The 21,587-nt window shown below is 50.6% G+C and overlaps 1 protein-coding gene across 8 annotated transcripts; it reads right to left on the bottom strand.

Moving 5' to 3' along the window:
• Nucleotides 1-479: 479 nt before the first annotated feature.
• FAM234A (family with sequence similarity 234 member A) lies at nucleotides 480-20,967 on the bottom strand. Of its 8 annotated transcripts, none has more exons than XM_080557237.1 (14): nucleotides 20,903-20,967; nucleotides 17,051-17,310; nucleotides 16,684-16,749; nucleotides 14,216-14,524; nucleotides 13,042-13,158; nucleotides 12,536-12,724; nucleotides 8,582-8,712; nucleotides 6,290-6,419; nucleotides 5,708-5,846; nucleotides 5,140-5,280; nucleotides 4,845-4,923; nucleotides 4,270-4,422; nucleotides 3,297-3,399; nucleotides 480-3,144 (listed from the first exon to the last, which is right to left on the bottom strand). In XM_080557237.1, the coding sequence occupies exons 4-14, from the start codon at nucleotides 14,478-14,480 to the stop codon at nucleotides 2,933-2,935; spliced, it is 1,659 nt and encodes a 552-aa protein (XP_080413363.1). In that variant the 5' UTR covers nucleotides 14,481-14,524; nucleotides 16,684-16,749; nucleotides 17,051-17,310; nucleotides 20,903-20,967; the 3' UTR covers nucleotides 480-2,932. The 8 variants fall into 8 exon arrangements, with proteins under 8 accessions (XP_080413363.1, XP_080413361.1, XP_080413360.1 ...); XM_080557235.1 differs by having other exon boundaries at nucleotides 17,051-17,336; nucleotides 20,903-20,923; XM_080557234.1 differs by lacking the exon at nucleotides 20,903-20,967 and adding an exon at nucleotides 17,713-20,658 and having other exon boundaries at nucleotides 17,051-17,336.
• Between the last annotated feature and the right edge of the window lie 620 nt (nucleotides 20,968-21,587).

Here is a 21,587-nt window from a genome sequence, read left to right as displayed (position 1 = left end):
GTGCAGACCCCTGCCCACACAGCAATGCCACCCCAGAGGTGCTCACTGCAGAGGCAGCCAGAGACAAGTTTGCACAAACCCCTCCACAGAGCAGCCACAGGGGCCAAGCACCCCTTTTTTCTAGCAGCACGGTGCCCAGCCTCTGCCAGAGGGGAAAACGAGCTGCTTCCCGTTACGCTTTGCTATCACTGAACAGCCCTGGCCCAGCACCAGCTCAGCTGGCAGCTCTGTCACATTCCAGTTGCTTCCCGGGGTTTAAGCCTTGTCCAGCGAGCATGACCACCATAACAAAGGGGAGAGGTGGGCACCTACTGCCAAAGAGCCAAAGGCAAGCTGCAAGCATCACCAGGACACTTGGATCCCTCCCAAAAAGGGTTTTTTTTTCTGCCCTTGGGAAGCCACACAAAGGGCTGCCAAAATTCTGAATTCTTGTATAACTTCAGCTGTTTGGTAGCAGCCACAAAAAAAGCATGGCACCATTTACAAACAATGCAAAAGAGGATTTATTGAAACCATTACAGTTAGACCAAGTCCTATACAGCACAATTTGCAATAAGTTAAAGAACCAATCCAAACAGTCGTAGTGTTAAAAAACACACTAATGCATAACACAGTGATATAATGCCATCATCACCCATCTGAGTTATTGAATCAAGGCACAAAGTCATTCATTAAATACTGCAAAAAAACAATTACACAGGGAAAGAAGCTGCAAAAAGGACTTGTTTTGTTAAGAAGGTGCTGGTTTGGCACTGATGCTTTTAGTTGAGCTGCCACAGGGAATTCGGGATCTCCAAAGTATTTGGAAACATGAACGGACAACTTAAAGCCGGAAAAGCCCCCCCAGAGCTGAAAACCCAGCACTATTGAAGGAGAACATTCAGTGTGCCTACCAAGAAGGTCAGGCCTGCGCAGGGATCTGAGGAGGAAGAGAGCCAGCGTGGTTACGGCGAGAATAAAGCCTGGGCATGCTCGCTGCCCCGGGACCCTCAGCGGGATGCAATCTGCGCCGACCATGCAGATCCAGGCCACCGGGCACCCATCCTGCACAGCTCTGACTGCCTGAGCGACGGGCCGCGGGCAGAGGGTGCAAGTGCAGCCGTTCGGCAGCTACGGGCCGCGGGGCAGCAGCGGGTAGGTGTGTGGCCAGGCCACAGGTGCCGCAGCAGCAGATGCTGCAGCTCATTTTCCTGCAAGGCTGGGAGAGCCGCGGCTGCACGCACAGTTCTGCGTGACCCCAGCTGCCTGCGCCCGGAGCCGCCCTGCAGCACGGGAGATCTCAGTGGCTGCCCCGAGAGAACTGATTCCTGGACCTACACAAATTCACAAGTTCTGTCTCAAGTTGCTCACCCTACAGTACGCCTGCAGGTGCCCCAAGCTGAGACTACATGAGGGAGGAAGGCCCTGGCTAACCCCCCTCCAGCACCACAAAACCTGAGAGGTTTTTTAGGATGCACACTCCACCATGTTCAGCTGTGTTTTCTGTCCACCTTCCTCTCACCTGCCAAAGGGACGCCCAGCAGTGTGCGAACAGCGGCTGTGTCTCAGCGCAGCTGGTGTGGGGACAGCAGCTTTCAGGACTGGGCAGCCTACGCAAACTGTTTTCCAGGCTGTTTGCACATCGTTCCTACAGCCTGCACCGGTGCCCACCAGGAACAGGGCAGAGCAGCCACATCACACTCAAGACGTCTCCAAGGGAGACATCACCTTCACACAGCAACCCGTCCCAGCCAGCAAGACCCATTCTCTCGGGCCGCCAGGCTGCACCTTCAGAGAAAACAACACCCAGAGATCCTCCCCCAGCACCACTTCAATCCGAGGGGCAGGGAGGCAGCACAGAGCTCTCCTTGGAGCTGTGCTGCGGATACAGCTTGTGTTGTCGCTGAGTGGCTTACATCTGTCTTGCAGCTTGCCCGCCTCCTGGCAGAGGGGACAGAACTTGGAAAAGACTCCTCAGTAGCTGCAAGACCAAATTATTATTTTTAGGACAGCTGGCACTGCCCCTGGAGTACAGAGAGCTCCCAGGAGCAGCAGGCCAAGCTCCCAGGAAAGGTTAAAGTGCAATTCTACTCTAATAAGTGTCCTAGATCCCCTGGCACCTCAAAATCAAGAGGAGAGGTGGTGTCCACACCTGAAGGGAGCAGCAAGCCTCATGTTTTTGTATTGCCTACAATCACAAGGGGGTCTGGGGGAATGCTGATGTATGGATCAGGTGGGAGACCAGCTCCCTGTCGGTGTCACCGGTGCTGTACAGCCTGGCAGGAAAGGAAGCAGCACACGGGTAGGCTTGTGACTGCACGGTGGGGTACATGGGGCTATTCTTAGGTGAAAAGGTCATTTTCTATGTAGAATGAAACTTTAATCTGTGCTCTGCTGGCACAGGTAAGACCCAGCCAAGTCATCAGCCATGGCTGGGGTCTAGCACTACACATACCCATTACTGAAGGGGGGGCCCAAATTCAGGAGAGGGCAATTGCAAATGAATCTGCAGTCAAGCACCTCTCCTGCAGCCAGGAGAGCTGACTCAGAAAGGAAATCTAACACCACACACCAAAGCGCCACTTCTCATGCAAGCACCCAAGAAATAATCAGCTCAGGCATCCCCGGCGAGCATGTTTTCCTCCAGATACAGGCTGAGTCAGCACAGTTCCGCGGGCACAGAAGGACCAAGGGGAAAGCCCTCATCCCTGAGCTCACGACACTTCAGTGGTGGCCAAGCACTGAAGTCCCATCAGCTCTGACAATGGAGGCACCGGCAGCTGCTCCCACAGCCTGGGCATACCCAGGCACTGGGGGAGCTTCCCTGCCAGCCACACTTTGGTTTGCAGATCGAGAAAGGCAGCTTCCCATTTGAATCCGTGATCTGGGTTTGTTAAGTGCACTGCTGCAGAGGAGAGGGGCCAGAGCAGCCTCTCCTGCTCTCTCAGCAAACTCACACTCGGCTGTGGAATCGCATCCTGTAGAGGCGGTCCCGGATGTACTGCTCACTGTCCACAGCCACCTGGCTCAGCCAGATCACCTTGCTCTCCGAGACATCCTCCTTCAGCTTGCGCTTCATCAGAGATACCAGCCCTGGCTCCTCGCTGGGTTGAGGCCCCGTCAACAGCACATAGCAGGCATGACGGCTCCGCTCAAACAGTGTGGCTGTAACACAGAGCAGAGGGAACAGCCCGGCCTCAGGTCTCCATTCAGGCCGTCCACAAGCCCACCACCACGTACCCAGGCAGCCCAGGAGGTACCACAAGTCGGTGTCCTCCTGCACCTCCCTGCTGGAGGGCTGCAAGGCCAGGACTTACCACTGAACGCAATTATCTGGTCTGTGTTATTGCGGAGCTCCAACAGGACGTTAGTGTAGGAAGGATGGAAAAGATACAGCTTCTGCTGAGGAGCTGTGGATCCCTGTAACCAACCGGATACTATCAGAACACAGTCACACACGTTATCCCAGAGACCAGGCTCAGCTATTACTTCATGCTCGACGGAGTACATCCTGCCAAATACTTGTCTACATCTAGTCAATTCATCCTGTTGGATGCCACCAGCACCAGGGATGGGATTTTACTTACCGCTTGGTGCCCTCCTCCCCAGCCCAACCTTCCTGCAAATAGCAGGCCTGTCTGCTATGCGCAGGAGACAGATTTTGCCCTCGGGCTAGTAGACTCAGCAAGGAAAGCACAGAAAACTCAGCTGGTGTTCAGGCACCCTCCAACACAAACTGTCACTGACACTGCCAGCCGCTGCTCCATAGCTGAGCTGCATATCAGGGCCGCTGCAGACTGCCTTGGAGCACAGTGAGGATGCTCACGTGGCCACGGGAGATCAGTCTGCAGTACTGCTGCAGAAGGTCCAGACCAAACAGCAGCAGCCTCAGGGGTACCAAGCCAGCAGCCTCTCAACTCACCTGCAGTACCACACCTAGGCAAGGCTCTGGGCAATCCAGTTACTTTGTTCATTCAGCCACTACGTTCCTTCTCTCTACGTAGCCAGGCTGAGGATGACAAAAGCCGCTGGCGCCACCACCAGCTGTGAGCAGGGACACTGCTACGGACATGGTAAGGACCTACTACAGACCAGACCACAGGCGGAGGTCTGCATGCTGCCAGCAGACCGGACTGGTCACAGACATGTGGGTACTCCACACCCTGTGCAGAATGCTGCAGTGTTAGTAGAACCTACAGATCTGAATGTCAACACTGGGTAAAGGGGGTGGCTCCAGACAATTCTGACCCAAAGTTGAGAAAACAGCAGCCATCCAGCAGCACTACCCACCGTTTCATTTCCTGCTACCTTGTATTCACCCCAGATGAGGAAGGTGGACCTGTGATCAGCAGTAGAAAGTGTGGCTGGCCCCGGGCTCTCTGCTTTAGAGTTCAGCTTCAGGTCCCACTGGACTGCTCCAGATCCGCCCTCAACAATCATAACCTAGCAGGAAAGAAAGAAAAGGAACTCGGATCAAAGAGCTCTATGAGCCATGAAGAAAAGGCCAAGTCAGCTGTCTCTATCTCATACTGTCTATGGGAGCAAGTATCTGACACATAGGAAGACGAGGAAATACTTGAAGCTGAGCTTCCACTTGATCACAGAGCTGTGAGACCTTGGGTGGACCATGTTAGAGTAAAGTCTCAACTTTTTCAAGCTATTTCAGGGAGTTCAAAGCTCTGTCATCAAAGTCACTTGCTGAGAAGAGAAAGTGCCTGGGCTGGCTTCAGTAGCTTCTTAAAAGAGATCTTTTTCCAGCTAAAAGCCTTCTAAAATCAGCTGGAGGCAGCACATTGTACCAGCTGCCCTCAGCTCAATGCCTGCTTGAGAGAGAAAAGGGAAGTTAAAAGGAAGAGCTTTCAAACCTTCTTCCTGTTGGGCCCGATCTCACTCTCAAGGACAACACCAAGAACATCAGGTTTGTAGTAACCAAGCAGTGGCTCACTGAGAAAGGAAAAGAATGGACAGATCATAATACAACCTGACGGCTTGTACATACCCTCATCTTTCAGAGCAGCCTCCCAGCAACTCCCCTGTACGAGACTCAACTGCTACAACACTGCAGGCTTTTATGTTTCAAACGAAAAAAATAGCATCTGCCAGGACCACTGCTGCTGGGAACCTGAAAACGCTACACACGATCTGTGTAGGCAACATTACCTCATAACATGGGACACATTGAGGGTCCACAAAGTCTGAAGATTCTGTGGGTTGATCAGCATAGCCGTCTCCGAGTTTACAACCAGGATGTTCTCCCGTGATGCCCCGGGAATTTTTGCAAGGTAACGAATGTCTCCAGAGCTAAACAAGAACAGAGAATTGATTACGCTTTCTAGATTGGGGATGTTTTTGTTGCTGTTGTTGTTTCGTTTTGTGTTTTTTTTTGTCTTTTTTTCCCCTGCATAATAAAAAGTCAGAGGCTCATCCTAACAAGCAGGGAAGACGAGCAGGGCTGGGAGGTGAAGCACCAGGCTCTGCAGTTGCCACACACTGAATCAGTTGTCTGAGGTACAAGTTATGCTCCACTTTCATTCAAATACAAATCACAATGTGCTTTCCCTGTTTTACTGTGAAACCCTGACAAGACTATCAACGCCAGCTCTCTCCCCAAGGTCTAGATGTGCTCTTAGGCCAAATCACATAGCCAGGAAAGAACAACGGCAGAACAATCCGTCCTGTCAGGAACATCAGTGCCCTCCAAACCAGCAACCAAGACGTGACACCATGCCTGGGAAGGGAGAAGCGGTGTGTGGTTGGGTCAATGTTCTTCTCCCACTGAGGATCTTGCTCAAGGCTGGGAAGCTTATTTTCCATCCCAGTTGCTGCACTGTAGAGATCTTTCAGGGAATATGCATAGACAGAGCTGGCTGTGCAAACAAAGCAAAAATGAGGGAGGTAAGTTATCCTGCACTTGCTCTGAACTCCACAAATTTCCAGATAATGTCTGAAACGAATCTGGCAGATGAATGATGAACTGTATTTTTAGCAATATTTTGAGACTCAAGCCTGCCTTTTTGAATGCTTTTAGCAACTTATCTGTTCATAATCCAAGCATTCCACAATAATCACTTGCTATTTAAATGGCTGCTTAAAACTTACATTCTCAACGTTTTTTCAAATAAGATTACTACAGTATGTACCAACCCTTAGTTTCAGCAAGGTCCCACCTTGCCTCAAATAGCTCTTTCACCACGTGGAACCATGACACAGCTTTTGAGAATGTAAAACACTCTTTCCAACAACTCTTTAGTAACACTTATTTCACAGTTACAATCATTCTTTCCAACTAAAGTCCTGAACACGGCTGTACCTGTATAGAAAAGGAAGTAGTAGGAGGAGCCCAGGTTCAGACTGATATAATGAGCCTTCCCACCCATGTCCAGACTTTCAGTGGAGCCGATCTCTTCGCCATTTCTTCCTGAATGGATGAAGGTCTTAATCTACACAGCAATGGGATTAAAAAAGAAAAGTTAAAGTTGCTTCACTCCAACTCAAGTGTTCTCATGTAGTGGCTTCCCGTAGTACCTGACATCACCTGCAGGAAGCACTGTGCTGGCAGAACAGCTAGCACAGCTTTTTCTCTCCTTGCAGGCTTGACAAGGCCCAGGGAACACAGCTCTGCTAAATATAAATACTTTCAGTGCCCTAATCTACTCCTCCTACAGCTGACATTGAGTCCATAGGGATAAAAAAGATGCCAGGATTCTTTACGCTCTTAGTGCAGGTACCAGAGCAACAGAATCCACTCAAAATATTTCACCCAAGAGAATAAAGGATAAAGACAGGATCGAATTCAAATGACTGGGCAAGAGGCACGGTCTGGGGGGAGCAGCGCACGCTAGGACTGAGAAGCAGCATCCAGCAGAGATGCCAAGTCAGACAAGAAGAGAGACCTTCCTTCCTCCTCCTTGAGCGGGACAAACAGGGAAGAAAAAGAAAGTCTGCTGTTCTTGAAGTCACCCTGGAGAGCCCGGTAGGCAAATAAGGGATAGAGCTTGCTGGGGAGAATGAAGCAGGCAGCCGAGGGGGGAGTGCAACACATCCACCAGCTGATCCCAGCCTCCCGCACTGGGAGGAGACGCATACCAGCGCCTGATGAACTGCTTCACCTTTACTCGCAAGCACTGGTGCAGCAGCTGCCCCAGGGACAGAAACAGCCAGTGGCAGTCACATAGCCAGTGAGAACACACAGCACCTTACTCACTGCATTGCCTAACGCCTTCCGTGAGGTGCTACAGGCGATGTATCCTGAAAAATGTCTTGTTTTCCAGGATGTATCTGTGCTGAAGCTTGCAGCAGGTAGGGGTCACTAAGACTCAGAAAAAAACGCCATCTAAACCCCCTACTATCCAAGCACACAGAACCTTCCCCGCAGACTGCTCAAAGCCCTGCCATTTCAGGAAACTGCAGCATAACATCATGTGCAGCTTCAGCCCTTGTTAGCAACAAAGCTAATTTACTGAAGTTCTGAATCTCCCTTCCAAAGGGACTGCCTTTCTCCAGCTCCAGAGCTCCACTCAAGCTTCCCACCATTTCTGCGATTTCTCAAAACACAATGTACTTTTACTTAAGTTGACAGAGTACATGCCAAGTCCAGAGGGAGGGAGGGGTTTCATACCAAGATAGCTAGAGAGGTTAAATGGAAAACAAATCATATGGCAGTTCCGCAGAACAGAGACTACATTCAACCATTCCTTGACTGGCTAAGATTAAAAGAACAACAAAAACTAGAAAGACTTGAGATAACTGGAATAGCAAAAGCAGCAAGGAAAGAAAACAGAAGAGAAATGTAGGAGTCAGAGAGGATAGAATTTCTGATGACTCTGGCAGCAACAATGCCTCAGCAAAACGCAATCTGCTTATAGAGTGCCCTGGTATGAGGAGACAGGGCTCCCACTCCTCCCCTCAGACTTGGAGGGAACCATAACTTCTGCATGGTTTAAACAGGACCGGTTGCGCATACAGATGATGAGCATCACTCAGTCATGGATACAGACGGATTATGATAAAAATATTTTTAAGCTACATGACTTTTCTCCTCTAAGAAATGGGAAAACACAATACTGGAACAGACGTAAGGCAATTAGAATTATTTCACTGAATGAACCTGTCAGAATTAACCAGCGCAGTGACACCTGGAAGAGAACCGTGCAAAGCAAAACCGTAAGCACAGACTCGTAAAGTATCAGAAAGACCCCTGGCTGTACAGAAGCACTGGCTGTCAGATGTACTTTGATCTAAGAGCCAAACCTGTCAGGGTTTGTTCACTTCCACTTCTCCGAGCATTGTCCCAGAAAACTGCAACCTTATCTTGCCTAGGCACGCTCCTCCACATACAGCCTAAGAACATGCAGTGAAGAGCACAGACTGAAAAGGGAGAGGGGTTCCTGGCTGTTCTTTTGTTTATTTTTTTTAAAGCCATAAAACACTTGCATGGATTTGAGAGTACATCTCTGCAGGGTGGGAAAGAACCTTCCCCAAACTCACAGATATCAGAGGCCTCTGGGCACTTCCTCTTAGGCTACAAGACTGAAATAAATAGCATTCCTGCCGTGCCCTGTGGTCTGGTCACAGGGTTTATCATAGCTTTAGAGTGACATACCTTATCTCCTGTAGCAATAAAGATTATCAGGTCCTGAACTCCATCACTATCCACATCTGGAATCACTGACACGGGAGTCAGCACAGTATAATTAGCTCCAAAGTCATTTGACTGTCTCCACTGAACTTCCCCTAGAAGACAGAGTCATTGGGAAATGTTCACTAAAATGCACTTTAGGTTGAAAGGCATTAAAACACCCTTGCTCCTCCTTGCAGCAAGCAACCATTTACAGCCCATCAGCACCACAAGGCAACCACACTTATGCTCATCATGGGGTATTTTTGCATTTCTGCATTTCCAATGAGTCCCTGTATCCACAATTTCAGCTCATAGTGGAAAGTAACTCCAGCTGCCTGCACAAAGGCAGGCTAATGTGCTAGGCACAAGTCAATCAGCAAGGCACAAAGAACAGCTGGCTTTTTTGTGTGTTACCTTAACAAGCTTTCCGGTATGTTCATGCCGTGGAGAACCCTTTCCTTTTAGCAAGCCAAAATCTTGTTGTTCTGCATTTAAATTTGTGCAGGCATTTTAAAATCATAAAGAAGCTGAATCCTGATCACAGTGTTACGGCTACTCCCGACAACGCATTTTCCTGCGACTTGACTCCTGCAGAACTTCCAGGCCAACAGGACCCCTCACAGCTCAGTTTACATCCCTCCTCTCTCCCGTGCTTGAAGAAGGCCCACAGCACTTCAGACAATTTTGTCTTTCATTTGCTTGCAAATGTAGGTGTCAGAGCTTTGGCTTTACTCAGATACTCTCTGCCCAGGGCTGCTGGTGACTTTCCAGACACCACCAGAATTTGCAGCACAGTTTGCTGAGAGAGGAGACTGGTGTTTTTTTTCCTTTCTTTTCAAGGAAGACTTAAGTGTCTATCTAGGTGCTCAGAGGGGAAATGCTTACCCTCCCCTTTAAACAGTATCCTACACAGCCATCAGCAGTTCAGGAATGCAAAGTAATCATGTTCTTTGTCATGAAGGCAGTTGTACTGAAAGACAAGGAATTACTACCCTACGCTGTCTGCAATAATTTAAGGCAGGCTGTATTGCCGGTGTGATCCCATCAAAGCTTTTACTGAAACACTGAAAAAAAGATACTTGGATTTGTTACTATGACAACAGATATGAAACAGAAGAATGCCCCTAGGAAATCATGTGAAGGCAAAGAATTTTACCCCTGAAAAAAACAAGCAGACAAATTATGAAGATAACTTAAGTTTTAAAAAAATATATCCTGGCTTCAGCGTAGTCCAAAGCTGCAACAGTAAAATCAGGCTGCTGAAATCCATATTGCAATGCATAATGCTTTATTATTTGCTGGCTAGACAGGGAAAATGATTTTGGAGGAAGGTCTCTTACTCTCTGGAAGAAAAAGAAGTCTGATTTAACAAACACATACAGGTAACTGAGACAGCTTTAACACAAAGAACTTAAGAACCTTTCATGCTCTAACACAATTCCCAAAGAGCATGAACTGTGAATCCAATCCCACCTTGCTCTGTTAACAGGAGATCTGACTATTCTGGCAGCCATCTGGAATGCTACGATACTTCCTCAGAGTCCAAGACCATTGCAAAAGCATGGCAACATAAACCAAGATAGAAATTAGACAAGAAATCCAATATGGGTGAAGGGGTTTGTTCTGTTTTCGGTCTGGAAGGAATAATAAAATTAGGACTTCAAAATGTCAGTGACTGAGTTCAGCTCTCACTCCAAGGAACCAAACTCCCTGCTGCCCCCGAGTGTAACAGTCTGCAGCTCACAGGCTACCGGAGCCAAAGGCAGGTGTCTTGCACTGAACAGTGCTAAAACTCCTCTGTCGCTGCCCACGTGTTTACTAAACACCTCTAAGTTCCTGGCCCTCAACATATAGTGGATGTGCAGAGCTAGTCCCTTTTGTTGTTGTTGTTTTCTGAACCTATTGCTGGATAAAAGAACCACTGAGCAAAGAACTGTGACGTGAAAGAACCATTCCCTGTTCTTTTACATATCGCTCATAATTTCATAGACAGCTTTCTGCCTGTCACACATTGGCTGAAGACTTCTGGTTTATTTAGTGCTTTCTTGCACGGAAGAAATTTCAGACATCTGATCATAGTGGTCCCCTTTCTGCCACATCCCTTTGGAGATCAGTGAGGACCAGAACTGCTCACAGGGTTCACAGCGCAAGCTACCAGAGGACAAGGTAAAGACAGAAGCGGTCACCACACACTCCCATGCTCTTCCTCTGAACGCTGCTTCTGGCCACGGCAGAGGCAGAATACCCAGCTACACAGACCTCTGCTTTGACCTGAAAAAGCTAATCTTGAACTCCTGTGTCCCAGCTGGCTTGTTTATCTTCACATGAAGGAATGTTAAATGTCCCACACAGACAGAAGCATGCAATAGCTATGCTTTCCTTCTTGTTTGCTCAGGTCACTTATTCTGGCAATGAAGAAAGCCAAATTTGATACAACTTGGATTGACAGAAAAGCACTAACTCTATCTGCATCTTCAGATCAAAAATCCTACAGGCGGAGACTAAAGGTAGAGATCCCTGGAATCTCACCAATCCTCCATGATGATGAATCATTAACAGCTAAAGATTAATCTGGCTACTGTTATTAGTACAACATGATGAAAGTCAGACTTTGCCACTTTAAATAGGTTTAACCTGATATGTTATTCTGATCTGCCCTCCTAACCCATAGCAAAAGTCAACTGCACTAGGAAACCCCTTTTAACCTACTTAAAGCCACAGCAAAAAGGTACCAAATATGTCAACCGCTGGGTTATTCATCTTTCTATCGGGATCAATTTTTCATCTGTTGCTTTTAATTTATCTGTGGAATGTTTTCCTACCACATTGTTCCTGTGACTTGTGGCTCAGCCTGGTTGTTTCTCTACGTGCTTGTGCTATTTCTTTGTGGTTGCCTTCAGTTACACGGCTTTGGCTCGGCATTAACCTATCTACATTTTGACCTAAAAGCAACTACTTCATTAATGCCTATAAATAGCCCGTGCTGAAGCCTGTTGATGAAGGAAATGGTGCTAAGATATCTCAGTTGGTACAGAAGCTTTCCAGTTGTGTGTGTGTTGTTCATTCCAGCTACAATGGAAATTAAAAGCTGTAGCAGCTTTTCCTCAGATCCCTTTTTCCAGCTTTTTCTCTTGCTATTTCTCTCTCTCTGCTTTTGGAAAACAGGGTGTAAGGGATGCGCTGTTGGATACAGAGGGGAGGATCCTAGGCATGTTTCCAAGAGAGAACATGCATTGTTTATAACCTTTGAAACAGTGACCCCCCAAATGGAAATGTATTTCAGTCTTCCTCAGGGAGGAAGGTTCAAGGCGTAACAGATGATCACTGCCCTGTTCCTAGAGAAGTACAGGCGCTCTTTACCCTCACCCTTCCCCCTTTAGGCAAGACAATGAAGAACCCCCCATCTATAGGTGCAGAAATGAAGAAGGCTTTCCAGAGAAATCAGGCAAACCCCTAGACTACTGAAACAGACCACTGAGTACTTCTACATACTCCCCTTGATGACTTTAGATCTTAAATCCCTAAAACTGCCACAGTTCTTGCCACTGCAGGAACTCCTAGCACTCACACAAATGACAGAAATATCACGGGTTTGTGCCCAGCTCACAAGAGCAAAAAGTAACATTCGCAGCTAGTGACTGCTTCTCCTGTTTCACAAGTTGTTGAAAAGTTGTTCTTATAATACAGCAGCTGGCACAAAACACCACAGCAGAGTCCAGTCTTTGGAACAGACAGGCTGAGAGAACAGGCAGTTCTCAAAGGCCCAGCCAATGGCTCTGGCAAGGTTTTCAAGACGATAAATGCTCTGCACATCATCCACGTACTGTCTTGTCATGTCATGCTGATGTCCCCCGTTCCCAAGGTCTGACAGCCACCAGGTGAGGAACGCCAGCAGCACCGTCCCCTGTGCCCAGCACTATCCCACTTGCCACTCACCTTTCTGCTGGCCGAGCGCGGTCAGCGACGCCGGCTTCCCCACGACGAGGCAACCCGGGACCGAAGCCTCACCGAGCTGCCTGATGCCGCACTCCATCCACTCGACCTCCTCGGCAGCAGGACTCTCCCACAGCACTGTGCCGTTTGTGCCAGACACGGCAGCAACGAAGGCACATGGAGAAGGGAGACCTGAAGAGAAGAGGCATCAGAGGGACTCCTGCCTGTGCCTACTTCCACTGCCCTGCACCACCTGGGTGCTGTGCCTTGCCCCGCTCCCTCTCCCCACCCTGCTAACCCCGTTTTCTCTCCCTGGCCCTTATCTCCATTTCTCTTCTAACAGAAGCACACACTGCTTCAAACTTCATGACACAGAGGAGAACCAACACGATGGGCACTACTCCAACACTAGCACCCACCTCAGGACACCTGCCACAGCAGCCTCACTAATTACAACTAAGAGAAGGAGCAGCCCTTACTACAAGGCCTTTTGTTTCAGAATCGCCTACCTTCGTCCAAACAGGTATTGTTGGAGCTGCCGCTGCCGTTGCTAGCTCTGAAAGCAAAGATGACATCTTGCACTTTGTCCTTGTTCACATCTTCTATAGCAAGAAACTGGTAAGCCACTGTAAAAGAGATCACAAGCCAGGCACTAGTGAGGATTGCCTCAACCACCAACACCGCTAGCTGGAGGAAAACACAAATTCCTAGAGTCCTACTCACTGCCTCCATCTCTGACAGCACAACATTAGGACAAATTGGCTTTTGTATTAAAAAAAGGCATCTACGTGAGTACTAAGGCCTGGAAGTTAGTGCCAAAGGGTTTTTTTTCCATCCCTCAGAGGATTTGTCTCTTTTTATAGCCAGGCATCCAGAATTTGAACTATGTTTAACAAAGAACAACTCTGGTCTTGGTGTGGGGTTGCTATTCCCAAAATAAAAAAGACAAACAAACAAATCATGAAACCCAGCCCCAGCTATATCATCTTTCTCACTCTCAGCTAAAAGCACCCTTCTTTAGCTCAAAGTAGCAGAACTTTAGATTTAGGCATTAAAGCACAAAGTTCAGTCCCTGTTGGTGAACACTACTGTGTTCATAGCATAAACAGAATACAACCACTACCCACAAGGTTAAAGAAAAGCACTGACAGAAGCAAATGCCCAGTCACCAAGGAGCAGTACAAAGGTTAAAGAGCTAATTGAAACAACTATAAATTTGTGCAGTTAATAAAAAAGCAAGATGCAATTATTCTATTCCCCTTCCTGTTAGCCACGGAGAAAAATTAGAAAGTCATACTGACAGGGAAAAGATGCCTAATGGTCCCCAAACCTAAGCACAACTTCAAGGGAACACTTCATAAACCCAACTGCAACAGAGATTTATTCCTAGATACCCTTCCCTATTTCTTTTATTCCAAACGAGAGCAGTCTGCTACCTTGTTAGTGCTTCAGAGCAGCATTTAATTTTTCCATTAGATCCTGTAAGCACCTCCTGGAAGGCCACTCCAATTATGACGGGCCTTTGCTTATCCAGGTCAGGTATTCACAGTTCTCGCTCCCACGGGAAGCACCCCTGCAGGCCCAGCCCCAGATTGTGCTTAGGTAGAGAGCCACAGTTCAAATCTGCAGCACGTAAGGGAACAGAACTGTTGGTTAGTACTTATTCTGCTACAGTAAGCTCACCTGCATTTTCATAGTTTCGGAACCATGTTCTTTCTGAAACAGGCCTCTCTGGGCAAGGAATGATAAACGAGAAAGCAAACACAATTATCAGACACAGAAATAACGAGATGAAGAAGGCAGCAGTGCGCCACCGGGACAGCCGAGACAGTTGCGATGACTGCTTGCTGATAATTCTTCTCTCAACAAAGTTTTCATGGTTCTCTTGAGCTTTTACATCCTCTGTCTTCAGAGGGTGGATCTCAGCTTCTGAGTCTTTGTTATCCATCGCAGCTCACTCATAAGTATTCAGACACCCTTCTTCCCCTTCACCTGCAACAATGGAAAGAGCAGTTAAAACACATTTTGGAATATAGAAAAAAAATGACAAAATATTTTGTTACTACCTGATGTTCACACTGGAAACATTTAACAGGAGGTGGCAAGTCAGTGCACTGTCACACAGCTAGACATAAAGCACCTCTGGTTACCGGAGGTCTCCTACCCAGAGCAACGGGGAGAGGCAGCAGGAGCCCGAAATAGCAGTGTTCGGTCTCCAGAGCAGGAAATCAGCACCGCGAGGCCCGGAGCAAGGACAAAAGCGGTGATGGCTTCTGTGCTGAACGGGCTGGCTGCCTCGTGAAAAACACGCCAAAAGCGCCTTTTGCTGAAAAGACTTCTCACCACCTCCTGCATATTTCAGTCTGACTCCTGGCTGGAGAGGTGAAAGGAAACACTCGTGACCTTTATTTCCTAACATAAAGATGTTCCCTGGTGTAATGAGCACACGAGCTTCCCGGGGAGAGAAACAAACACCAACGTATTTTGCGTAGGAGCACAACAAAGCTATTCAACACCAGCCCTGACGAGAAACCACTTGATAAGTGTTGCAACCCAGCCCTACAGTAGGCAAGAGAACAATTACTTTCCTCTCTGGAGGATAACAAAAGCACAAATTCAGACTAAAATTGGGCAAATTTGATTTCATCAGAATGGAAGAGGAGCTAACAGCTGCTATTTTCTTTTCTCCTGCTATAAATCATAATCTATAATTAATGAAAGTGCACTAGGGGAAGACAGGTTCCCCTTCCCACAAGTAATCAAACCACTTTTTCCTCAGCTTGACTGAAAAGCTCTTTCTGCAGGATAGGGCCAGGCTCCTCCCTCCCGCTCCAGAGGTGGAGCGAGTACAGCAAAGTGCAGAAACTGCAACCAGCAGGACCCTTCCCATCAACTTTCTGCTGCAGGAGTCAGGAGTTCTGGATTCACAGCCCCGGACCATCTGCAGTCAGCCCAAATGCTCAAAAAAAAAAGCGGTCATAGTAAATGAAAAATGGCAAATACAAGACTGAGGAGGACAGGCAAGATGAACAACTTCAATCAACTTCTGGCACTCAAAGGAGCTCCTACATTCCAGAGGTAATTTCAAAGCAGCAAATTGTCAGCCTCTGCCAGAATACTTGGAGCTACAGCTACAGTTCCAGAGGGTTTTTTGCTAATTATCTTCTGAACAGGAATAAAAAAAAACCTAGTCAGTTACAGAAGTCTGTAACACTACCCACAATAATAATAATAATAAAAACTAACTAAACACAGTTTTCAGGCCTCTCTCTAGTGTTTCTTTAAAAAAATAGCAGGAGGAAAGAAATAAACAACAACGCATTCCAGTAGCCTTGGAAAAAGCTGTATGACGGTGTCATAAGAAGTTTTATCAGAGCAAATAAACACGACAACCAAGCCAATTTTCCACTGCCCCACTAGTCACGTGCCCGGCTTTTCTGCCGGAGCGATTTACTTCCCCAGCAGAAAATAACAAACTCAGCACCACCACACGACGCAGAGCCTTCACCTCGCGTAACGGGGAGGCTCGTCACGCCTCGCGTTTGGTGCACGACTTCATTGCTAGGTTCAAAGCAACAGGAGCCCGAGCGGGCAGGCTCCCCGGCGCAGGTGCCATGCACACAGCTGACATCTAGCCTCCCCGCGGCCAGGAGCCGCAGCGAGGAGCCCAGAGGAGAGCCGGGCAGCAAAGAGCAGCCCCAAGAAGCCCCTCGCAGGGGTGGCTCCCACACGAGAGCTGTCTGCCCAGCCAGGCGTGTTCGGAGGTGAAGACGGCAAGTCCGGCGAGACAGCACAGCAAAAGAGCGAAGGAGCAATTGAGCGTTCCAGTCCCACTGCAGGGGGGACAAACTGTAAGGGGAACAGAAGTACAGCAAGGCAGAAGGTTGAGCAGAACCGGTGACCAGGACAGCCTGGCACACGGCCGGCAGCCACCTACTGGCCAAGGCTGCAGCTCTGAAGCACTTCAACCTAAGCCCTCCGGCATTTATTCTGAGACAGCACATCGAGTACAAGATCTCGCTCCAGACAATTTAACTCAGGCTGCGCAATACCAGGCAAATTCAATTAAATCAATAGCGCAGAAGCTGCATCTTCCAGAGACCTTACTCTAAAGACCCCATCTGCCCTTCCCGTCAGTCGACCAGCAGCACCTGAGACAACTCCACGAGGCTGGCTGCTTCAGAGCACTTGGCAGGCACTCGACAGCGGTGGGAAGACTGCAAACGGAAAGAAGAAAAGGAAGAGCTGTTTATTCAGACTCCCCCAGGCCTGGCCGCGGTGGCAGCGAGCTGAGCACTGCTTCGCTGGCACAGCGGGGAGCCGGCTCTGCCTCAGGAGGAGCGGCCAGCCCTCGAGAGCAGGGTCAAGGTACGAGGCCGCAGTCACATGCTGAGCAAATGATTTACTGGAGCGGAGCAACGATAGCCTCTGCCGGCCCGGTAATGGGGGAAAAAGGCAGGAATCGGTGACGTGACCTCTCCCGTAGTGAGCCAGATGGCTCGTGCCGCACCAACATACCTGCTCTCACCGGCAGGGAGAGGCGGCCCCCCTCTAACGCCACGGTGACGGCTGTGCTGGGGCTCGAGCGCAGCCCGAGCAGCCTCTCCAAACACAGCAGCCACGGGGCGGGAAGCCAGGAAACTTCTAGGACACAGTCGAGTGCTTCCAGCACCTGCAACTCTTCCTGAGAACAGCGCACAACGGAAACCGGGCTCCTCTCCCTAGTCCCGAATGGGCACCATCTTAACGCCGCGCTGACGGCGGATTTCTCTGAGTCACTATAGATGACACCACTGTCATTAGGCTGGGATGAGAACAATTAAAAAAAAGTGATAATTATACTGACAGCCCCGGCAATTCCCCGTCTTTCGCAGCAACAACCCTAGGAGCCGCCGATTACAAACAGCCCTCCGCCCCTTTGAGGCAGCTCCTTTCTCTTCTCTTTCAGGATTTGAACGCTGCCCTTCGCACCCCTGCCAGAGGATACGGAGTGCTGGAACGACGACCACAAAGGTCAATGGCAAAGACTCAGACAATGCAGGAAATCCCATTGCCCACGGTTGCCAAAGTACACGCTGGCAGCACATGAAACGGACTGATCTTTGAACAACAAAGAACTCCGGTAATCAGTTTAATTGGAGACAAGCAGAAAATGATACTGGGCCCTTCAGAAGATTTACCGTCCTCCAGCAGCCGACATTTTGTCTCCCTCTGGTAGAGGACACAGCATAACTCACTGGGACTTTTAACGCACCCGAGCACCTTGCAATGAAATACGCTGCGGCACGACCTCGCGCTACTGCATTATTTACACATGGTGCCTGTGCTACACCTCGTGGCTAGTACCGGCTCTCTGCTGGGGCACGGGACGCCTCGCTGCGAGAAACCATCGGAAAAACTCCCTAGAAAAGGAAACAATTAGGGACTGCACACGACCAACGTACCCAGAGGGCTCTGTACCTCACACGACCTCCTTCGCTGGTGCCCGCTTCCATCCCCAAGCTCTGAAGGCCATTCCCCCACACCAGCACCGCGAGCACCCGCTGGCCCTGCTCAGGACAGTCCCTGCTGTCCCCGTTCTTGTCCCACGGCAACGCCGCCGCTCTCGGGACAAGCACAGCCCCCCAGCGTAACTCACCTTCGTGGCGCACTGACTTTCCTCTTCTCCTGAAGCTACAGCTTGGAAGATTTGATCTGAACCAAACCAGTGAAACTTGCGCAGCAAGCGGTCAGTGCCAAGCTACACCTAAATCTAAGGACAAACTATCATTACCAGAGAGCTAGCGCTGCTCGAGAAGTGCAGAGAACCACATCAAGTCAGATGTACGATAACTGGTGACACAAATCATTTAAGTATGAGCGTGATGGAAGGTTTAACTCATTTTCCACCCATAAAACACCGAAACACATTCCTAATTACAGTAATCTCACAAGCTGCCAGTTCTTCCTGGAAATTTTCTAGCAATATATCACACCTAGATCTGCTGTTCAACACGTTTACGTTTTTCATAGGGTGATTAAGTCAGATTAGGACTGGCCATTTTAGTAACCCAAATACAGCGTTTCTTTTTTTGGGTTTTTGTGGTGCTGTTCTTTAAAACACCTTACAGGTTTCTTTTGTGCCAGCAGGAATTGTTGAAACCCCGCACTGTAACCCACGACGACCAAACAGCTTCCAAAGGTTGCTCTGCATAAGATGCAACATTCTCCTCGGGGTTGTCTTCCAAAGCTGGCTGCGGTCGCGATGGGAGGCACCGCGCAGCACTGCAGTGAGCTCGCTGGGCAGTCACCTGCTGCAACATCAAGAAATTAAGGACAAAACGTGCCAATTTTTTCCCTTTTCTGCAGTCCTACTTACACCGGGATCCAGTCAAGAGAAAAAAACAATTAAGATTTCCCCAGACTGAGATTTTCCTCTCCACATGCGCTCAGACTGCACTCCATACATCAGCTTATCGTTCTGCTGGGTCACCTGCAGCTCATAACTCTCTCTCGACGTGAAGTCCCAGCCACCGGCTCGCAGGGAGAACTGCTGCAGGCAGATCATCCCCTTCCGACACCGCGGGGCGCCTCCGGCTCCTTCTGCCACCCCGGCGGCCTTTGTAAGGCCGTGGTTTGTAACTGGGACCTCAGGGCTCAGGAACAGCTGCACTGCTGCTAGAGTTGTCCTCCCTCCCTTCCCACATTCCTGCTGGTTTTCTTCTGTTAACAGCAGGTGCTTCTTAAATCACGCTTCACCCTCCACGACAGCCACAACAAGCTCCAGAGAGCAGTCACGGTAAGAGAATTGGAAACTCCTCTGGAGCACAACCAAACGTAGTCTCGGGAAGCGATACCCCTGTCATTTGTAGGAGCAAAGTCACGTTTTCCAGGGCAGTTTTCAATGCAGTCACGCATTCAAGTGGAGAAACTTGATCAGTTTAGTCAAGAGCAAAGCACAGGCCAGTATTTTCCCAAGATGGCAACGGGGAAAGCATAATCCTGAGGCACAGACCTAAAGAACAGCGCTAAAGCTGCAAAGCTACGTCGAACTGATTATAGGTTAGGCCAGTAATAATAACCAAGCAACAAAAACACGGGCAATTTATCATCCCAGAACTTACAAGCGCCTCTGGATCAAAGCCACTCGCCCTCACTGATTGCTGCGGACCCCTTGCGTCAGCCCTAAGCGCACTAATTAGCGAGCTGTGCGAGCCTGCGGCGTCAGACACATCCCCACCGCGTCCACAGGGCTTCCCAGCTCGCATCAGAAGCTCAGCGGCTTCCCCGCTGCCAGAGACTGAACAGAGGAGGTCCTCTGGGGAGCTCACCGGGCATCAAAGCTCTTTAGAAGACGCTGCAGTCGTTTGGTGTATATTTATTAAAAAGAAAAAGCGGAGTTACATTTTTTAAGTCAAGAGCTTGTTCCACAGATCTCCACTTACTGCACAGGTCACAGACTGGGACCCACGGGGTCCCTCCTGCTGCCACAGCTGAGCGCGGCTCAGGGCAGCACCGAGCGACGGCCTTTTGCCACCCGCTGCTGTCACTGCTGGCCATCTCCGGGAGAGACCCCTCATTCCTCCCCCAGAAATTGCCTTTTGTGGTTTTTATTTTTTTCCTTTTTCACTCTCACGGGAGAAGGGCCCGCTGCAGGGCCAGGCAGCGGGGGCGGCAGGCTCGGGGCCCACAGGGCCGCCCCCCAGCTCCGGGCCCAGGGCTCTCAGCAGTTAGCGAGGAGTTTTCACTTTCCAAAATACGGGGGAAAAAAAAAGGTGGAAGCGCCCCGCTGGAGACACGGAGATGTTTTCCTCTCTGCCAGGAACGTGCTAATTCACGCCTGCACACTGAGCTTGTGGCCTGCAGAGGAGGGAAACATCCAGCGGGGACTGCAATAACGCCGGGCGGCGTGTGCTGGGCTGCGGGGAGGCGCGGGGCTTTCTGCTGCCTGTACGGGACCGCACCACGGAGCGGTTTGGGTCGGAACAGCCCCAAAGCTCACCCAGCTGCCACCCCCTGCCGCGGGCAGGCACAGCTCCCGGCCGCTCAGGGTGCCCAGCGCCCACCCAGCCTGGCCTCGAGCACCCCCAGGGACGGGGCACCCCCAGCTTCTGGGGGAGCCGTGCCAGCGCCTCGCCGCCCCCCGAGCGAAGCGCTTCCCCCCGACCCCTGCACCGAGCCTCCCCTCTTTCGCTGAGACCCTTCCCCCCCGGCCCTATCGCTACCTACGTGCGACACCCGCCTCCTACTTCGCCCCAGGCCCCGGCAGCCCGCTGCGAGCTCTCCGCGGCGCCGCCCCCCCTCCGGCAGCACCCCCGGGGCCCCCCCCGAGCCCCCCCAGCCCTGCCCGGGACAGACCCACGGACACAGACAGTCGCGCCCGGCACTCACCCGCCGCCCCTTCCGCCTTCCTCCCCCTCCGCCGCTCCCCGGCTGCCGGCGGAACCCCGGCACCGGCCCCGCCCCGCCCCGGGACGCGCGGCCGGAAGAAGGAGGCGGAGGCGGGGAGCGAGGCTCGGAGCTTTAATGCGGGGCCCGGCCCGTACAGCCCGGGGCTCGGCCCGTACAGCGCGGGGCTCGGCCCGTACAGCCCGGGGCTCGGCGCCGCGCAGCGGGACGCGAGGCGAAGCGGTTTGAGCGCAGCCCCCCCGCCCTAGTTACAGCCGCCCTCCCCGGCCGGGCCGCGGCCCCCCCAGCACGGGGGGCTCCCCGGGCCGCCCCCGGGCCCTCAGCAGCTCCCCCCGGGCCCCTCCGTGCCCGCCCGGCCCTTCTCTCGGCACGTCACACGGCTTCCCCCCGGGGCGGCCATTTTCTGAGGGGAAGGCGCAGCACGGAGCCGGGCAGGCTCTGCGCACAGATCAGTCCCGGCTTTCCCTCCGAGCACACCTGCACCCACCGTCTGTGAAAGGTTTGGTCACCCTCACAAAACCAACAGCTGCTGACAGAGGGACACCAGGGCCAAGGCCCGTCTGCCTTAACTGGAGGAGTGAGGCAGCTCCCAAATGCTGGAGACATAAAAATGAGGTGGCTGAACACTGAAAGGGAAAAAAAAAAACCCAACCCTCTCAATTTAACA

Source organism: Anser brachyrhynchus (assembly GCF_964034855.1).
Source record: "Anser brachyrhynchus genome assembly, chromosome: 15".
NCBI classification, from domain to species: Eukaryota; Metazoa; Chordata; class Aves; order Anseriformes; family Anatidae; genus Anser; species Anser brachyrhynchus.
This window is presented reverse-complemented; position numbering and strand designations above follow the sequence as displayed.